Raw genomic sequence first — 6896 nt, forward strand, 5'->3', positions numbered from 1 at the left:
AGCCGATGGACGGAGACAAGTCGATGGAAGTGTCCTTCATCCCCACCGGTTTGTCCAAATGCCTCTTAATTAGTCCATCGGCCATGTGATCCTTGAGATATCTGGATCAATTCTAACGGTCCAGGCAGCAATGTAATTGAGGTACTGGATGTCTGGCCAGTGTTTGTGTCACCTGTATGCAATGCAAGTACAAGAAACACCTCTTGTTTCTGATATTAATTAGTTGGGGAGTGGTGTATTTAACTGGTGTGCTTGCACACGTCAAGCTAGAGTGATGTGAACATATGAGAAAAAGATGACGCTAGTTGTATGTGAAGATAACTCGGTCGACATCTGGTGAAGGCCTCTTGGACTTTTTGTCCAAAATGGTTGCTTCAGCATGCATTGCCCTTGCACTGTGTGTTTGTTGGCCACATGATGTACCAGGATAGTTTCAATGAGAAGATACGAGAGGGAACAGTGAGATGGTTAGCTAGCTAGCCTTGAAATGAGAACGATCTGACATTCTTCTTTTTTCTATCCATGACTATTTCTTAGTTGTATACTGCAGCGAGGAGAGTTGCAATTAGCTTGTCCAGATCACTGGAGCCATTAATTGCAGGCTTGCTTTGCATGTCGTGTGACTAGCACAAAAGTATCTGACAAACAAAGGACACCGGCCGGTAAGTAAGTAAAGGAAGAGAAGAGAATCGTCTATAGGCCATAGCTAACACCATCTAAGGACTAGCTAGCGACTGCACTGACCCATGTTCATACGTTTCTGCAACAGAAAGCTACGCAAGTAAATGAATGGTAATCACATGGACTGTCGATGCCCAAAGGAAGACCAAGAAATGAGATCGAATGTGAATGAGAACGAAGTCCATTGAACCCGTGATACACCGCAGAGGTGAACCGAGTAATCTTAGTCTTAGGACATCTCCAGCGGCGCGCGACGCATTTTAGCGTCCGCGCGCGTCCGTTTGCGTCGACCCTTTTGGTCGAAATCGATCGCGCGTCCGTTTGCGTCGGGGGTGGCTCCAGCGGCACAACGCATTTTTTAGGACGACAGGCCCGGCGGCATGACGGCGGTGGCGTAGCGGGGCAGCGGCGGCTGCACAGGCGCGTCATGCTCGGAGACGAGGACGGCGACCTTCGCCATCTCGTCGTCCGTCATGTTCTCCGGGAACTCGAAGTTCCGGCCCTCCGCCAAGGCCTGCTGCCATTCGTGGAAGACGTCAGCGACGAAGTCGTCCTTCGCCTCCTCGCTATGGTACGCGAGCGCCTCGACGTAGTCGTCGTCGTCATCGTTGTACACAGCGTAGGCTTCGTCGTCGTCGGCGGCGTCGTTGTGCTGCGTCTGCTGACGTCGCGGCCGCGCCTGCTGACGACGCGTCGGCGCCTGCTGACGACGAGCTGGCGGTGCAGGGCCGAAGGGGTAATCCCTGTCACCCATGAAGCATGCCCTTCGTCTCCTGTCCGTCTCCGTGGACAGGTACGTACGCCAAAGCTCCGAGTCGATGGCGTACGCCGGATCGTCACGGAGGTCCGCCGGCAGATACCGCCTCCTGCGCCGGATCTCCGCGGTCCGATCAGGCTCGCGCGCAGGTACTGGAGGGATAGGCACCCGGCGGCAGCTGAGCCGCCAGCCACCAGGCAGCTGCACGCCGGACCAGGCGTCATCGCACGGCATCCATTTGCCGTGCATGAGCCTCCCCACCGAGACGGGGAGCGGGATCTTCTTGCTGCCGCTGCCGGAGGCCTCGAAGTCATTCTTCTTCCCCATGGCGCTGCGGCGGTGGTGGTGGTTGTGGAGGTGTGGGCGAAGGAGCGACGCGGCCGGTGGACTTTTATGGGCGGGCGCATGCGGGATACGATGCCATTGAAGGCGCCGCAGAAGCCCAGCCGCCGCCTGCCAGTGCGCGCGCAGAACAGGCAGCCGCACCATTGATGGCGAAGGCTGCGGCGCAGACGCGGAAGCACTGACCGCCTGAATCGATGCTCTCGATGCAGACTCGCTGCCAGGCGGGCCCGGTGGGGAAGCGAGCGGACACTTTGCGCGTCCGCCGAGCGTCCGCCGCGACGCAAACCTGGCGCATATTTGGGCCAAGTTTGCGTCTCCGCGGACGGCCCGGTCACTTTACGTCGCCCCGCTGGAACATGCCCCAGACGCATTTCCAGTCACGGCGGACGAAAATGGTCACTCAGCGTCCGTTTGCGTCGAGCCGCTGGAGATGCCCTTAGAGGCACTTTGGGGTGCTATACACTGCTAATGCACGGTAGCACCTCTAGAAAGTTATGATTTCTTTTAATAAATATTCAATTCCATACTCGGTCTACCATTACAAATTTAGCTTTGATAGTGTTTCTGATTTTTTTTTGTCTTTATCTATATTTTTCTCTTTATTTTCTAAGTGTGTATAAAATTTGCGTTTTATTTTTTCTAGGTTTATAGACAGATCCCATTCTTATTTTTTTTAATTTACAACAAATCAGAGGTGTTATTGTGCATTGGTAACAAGGGCTGTGGCGGAGCTACAACATCTGGAACCGGGAACCAGGGTGCCTAGAAGGTGCATCAACAGGTAAAAAAAACTTTATAAGGAGGTGCATATATGGTGAAATTTTTTACATTTTACAAAAAAATTGTTTCTACCAGATCTTGTGCACCCCCTAGGATGTAGTAGATCCGACACCGGACATCGTAGTAGAATGCGCGGAAGGCGGACACAGTTTTGTATATGTATTGTACTCCCTCCGTTTTGAATTTCACTACTGGAGTAGGTTTTTCTGAATCGTATGTATCTTGTTGCATTTCAGTGTCTTTGTTCACTTATTTCAATTCGTATGTAGTCCACACTGAAATATCAAAAACATCTTATAATTCGAAACGGAGGGGTCGTCATTAGGGTGTCAAGGTGGGATTCCGGTGGGATGTTATTTTGTACTATATAGTTCAAATTTTGATGTCAAAATTTGTACTAAAAAAGTTAAATTATACTACAAGTGGGACAAAAGTGGGATCCCACTTGACACCCTTAGTCGTCATGGTTCCATATTCACATTGCATTGTCTCGAAACAAAATTTACATACATTTTTTTATCGAGAACGTAGGGCATCATCGAGCTAGTTGATCCGATTACTGGAACAGTGAAATTCATCATGGAGGCAGTACTGGTTTATACATATCGTTACTAAACAAACATCAAATCAAAGCATTTAACTGTAAGGCCGGTCCTGTCATGCATGCACAGAGCAACTGTGATACGTACGTACGTAGTGTAAGTACGAACGTACAAGATAGCAAGCTAGCAGCTAGTCGATCGATCGACATCATTATGGACGACGTGCGCACGCATGCCGTGCATGTCGATGCACCTTACAGCTTGAGCGACAGGTCGATGCCGTCGTCGCCGTCGCCGGCCGCGTGCACGCGGTGCCCGTAGCGGCGGCGCCCGCCGTCGGCGATCCAGCTGACGACGGCCGCCGCGGCCGCGGCCGACCCTGCTGCTTGAGCGCCGCTATCCGCTCCACCCGGCGGCGAGTACCAACTGATCAAGTCGGAGGTGGGCGGGGAGGAGGAGGCGGCGGAGAGCTCGCGGCTGCGCTTGGCGAGGCTGCGCTCGAGCTTGTGCGCGTTCTGGTGGCCGCCCAGCGCCTGCGAGCTGTAGAACTTGCGCCGGCAGTAGGTGCACGAGAAGGTCCGGTCGCCCTCGTCCATGGCGGCCACCGGCGGTGCCGTCCGCGGATGCCTCACGGCCGCTGCCGTCAGGTGGACGAGCCCCAGGTCCAGGTTCACGTCGCCGGCCGGCACCCTCGCACTCCCCATTTACTGGCGGCTATTGATAGATCGATCTCGGTGAGCTAGGTAAGAAGATAATTTGAGTCTGCTACGCGTTCAGTGCGCGCGGCATATATAGCAGAGCCGAACAGGAGAGTATCAGCTTACCTCAGGCTCCAAGCAGCCCTGTACTGCACATAGCTTAGCTAGGTGTGCGAGAACAACTTAGAGCAAGTACAATAAGTTCTAGTCAGCTGGCTATAAGGATTAAAATAATATATTATTACCTAGTTGGAGGAGAGAGAGGAAGAGAGAAGAAGAGTGAGTTCTTATGCAAGAGCCAGCTCTAGCACGTGCTCCTAGGCACTATGTGAGAGTGAATAGTGGGCCATGCACTAATAAAATAGTATAATTTTATAACTCACTATTATACATGTTGGCTCTAAGATAACTATAGATGACTTAGCACTTGGCTTATAGCCAACAGGTAGCTTTACTATTGAACTTACTCTTAGCATGGGGGTTTTGTCAGGCGGTTGTCAAGCGCGCACGCAATTATTGAAGTTACCAGACGTGCAGCTGGTTGGTGCATGCCTGTAAATTTAGTACGCCTGTCACGCCGGAAGGATCTGCTTTATTAGTGTGTACGAATAGAGTATGTAGGCACATATCTTGATAGATTTGATGGTGATAGAAGATGAATCCATGTGGTTATTTAGCCATTACGGTTCCTTAACAAGCTTAAGGATCGGAGAGAGACTAGATAGGCTCATCAATAGAGAAGGACGTGCGTGCTGAAATGTCTCACTTGCCATACTGGGAAACCAAAGATTAGCGAGCTCAAACAAGTTTTTTCTTATATCGAAAATATATTTACGTATATGTGCGCACAATCATCAAATCAACTACTCCCTCCGTATCACATGTACATATTGTTTTGGACATGAGTGCCATCCTTCACTACAAGTTATTAAGAGTGGAAATTTGAAAAGCGTATTTATAGATTTGTCTTAAATAGTATCACTGCCTTTTTTTCTTCTTATATACTCGTAAAATGTTAGTGGTCAAAGCCCGAGCGATCTGACACCACCTTGCTTCGTAGCCCCAATGGACTTGTGCCGCTTGCGCATCTCCACCAACCGGCCGGCAACATGGTTATCTCGCCGCCTGGACGACAATTTGGAGGTGCTCTTAGAGCATCTTTAGTTGCGTCTCCCGATGCAGCCCTTAAACAGCGGATCAAGTGTTTGGAGACAATTTCCCTCCAAACACGGCACCCAAGCATTTAAATATTATTTTTTGTATTTTTATTTCAATAGAGAGAAGGAACATTACAAAAACTCATACGTAGTTTGGAATATGGTTAAAACATTGTAAAATGAGAAAACCTAACTAGTGTTGGTATCACATATTTTGTGTGTTCGCTGGAAAGAAAAAACACTATCAGGCACTCATAGTCACCTAAACTGGAAAATCTAGCTAGTTGCGAGAGTGCCCGGTTGTTCTTCTTCAATGCGCATGAAGAACATCCAAAAACCTACATTAGTACCTTCAATTGGCCGGCTACCATCTTCGATGCAAAGAAAGAATACTTGCCATGTTCAATCATCGTCTTCGTCATCGTCGCAGTAGTAGTGCCGGCGGCAGGACGTGTCGTCGAACACCTTCACGCTCATCTCCTCGCCGCCTTGGTAGTAGAAGTTGAGCACGTAGCCGGCTTGGTGGTTGTGGGACCACGCGAACTTCTCCCAGCCGGTGTGGAGGTACATCTTGCCGCGCCCGTCGAAGATCACGTCCACCGGCCACCGAAAAAAGATGTAGCTAGCCTCCAACAGCGACAGTGCGGCCGGCTCCTTGCCGGCGACGAACTTGGCGAACTTGTCCGATAGCCTCTTGTGGTGACCCTCCATACCACTGCATGTTGTAGTATGCCAGTCGTTGATATAACATTCACGAAGTACCATTCCGCAAATATTACATCCCTCAGAGTAGTACAACAGAACATAGCAGGTCCATAACTCATTCATTTATTATTACAAATATCATACACATGTCGTCTCGGAGCTCCTCTTGGGTCCTAAGAGGAATACTCCTGGGTTCGAGACGAACCCCACTTAACTTACAATATAAGAGTCTCATTAGGTTATACATTTATTTCCTCGAGCAGCTAAATACTAAGAGTTCGGGCTGCTCGGTTACTACTACTACTGGCTGTCTCTAGGCTTGATCTCCTCCGGAAGCCTCCCCGGATCCGTAGACGATGAGGTAGTCTACGCCTTCTATACTTCCAGAGAGGTCTGGTTCTTCATAGCCGATGATCTCGGCCCCTTCATGGTTGTCGTAGTCCTCCTCCAGACGATTCAGACAATCTAAGCATGGGATTTAAGAGTGGTATGAGTACGGGCGTACACAACAAGTTCATTATAGATAAGAGGTGTTTAATGCACTAGCTACGATATTAGACCAGAAAGTCTAATACCAATGCAAGTTTTGATAAACATTTCTTCAAGAGATTGCTTTTATTCCAAAGAGCTATGTCCGTCAGCCTTCACCGGTTTACTAGAACTTCATGGAGCTCCTTTCCGGTCGCGTTCGCAGTTCCTCATCCCGGAACAGGGAGTGACAGGTCACAGTTCTTTACACTCTGCAGAGGTGTGTTGCCTTACCCATAAGAGATCTTAACCTTGGTGCCAACCGGGCAGCTTTCCCGTTCACACTTCCTTCTGTGTGAGGCCCGGTATAAGGTCATAGCCAATCATATTCCTCCGCTACCTCGCACACCCACCCGTTGTTGCAAACCCCGACCCTGGGTCCTCGTCGGTCCACTTACACCATTTAAGGACGGACCCCGACCACGACAACGATGCAGGATCGAACCAAACTCCTTCGCCGGTAGCTGCAACCCATCATAGACCACATTACCGTGGGGAATTAGAGTGGGATCCCCACCCTCAAGTTGTTCCGCAAGCCGCAACCGCTACGGTATGCACAGCATAACCGTGGGGACTTAGAATGGGTTCCCCACCCACAAGTTGCTCCGCAAGATACAACTGCTACGGTAAGCGCATCCGTTGATGTACAAGAGGTGGAAATACGATTGACTAGTCCGTCCCATTTCAGATCTTATGGTTAACA

The 6896-nt window shown here is 50.0% G+C and overlaps 1 protein-coding gene across 1 annotated transcript; it reads right to left on the bottom strand.

Moving 5' to 3' along the window:
• Nucleotides 1–3152: 3152 nt before the first annotated feature.
• On the bottom strand, nucleotides 3153–3910 carry LOC127312665 (uncharacterized). The gene has a single exon (XM_051343203.1). It carries the CDS (start codon nucleotides 3807–3809, stop codon nucleotides 3360–3362), a length of 450 nt encoding a protein of 149 aa, XP_051199163.1. The 5' UTR covers nucleotides 3810–3910; the 3' UTR covers nucleotides 3153–3359.
• Between the last annotated feature and the right edge of the window lie 2986 nt (nucleotides 3911–6896).

This window comes from Lolium perenne, chromosome 7 (assembly GCF_019359855.2).
Source record: "Lolium perenne isolate Kyuss_39 chromosome 7, Kyuss_2.0, whole genome shotgun sequence".
Taxonomy (NCBI): domain Eukaryota; kingdom Viridiplantae; phylum Streptophyta; class Magnoliopsida; order Poales; family Poaceae; genus Lolium; species Lolium perenne.

Excerpts from the sequence above, each read along its gene's own strand:
- LOC127312665 (XM_051343203.1), bottom strand. The coding sequence starts at position 3,809 with ATGGGGAGTGCGAGGGTGCCGGCCGGCGACGTGAACCTGGACCTGGGG.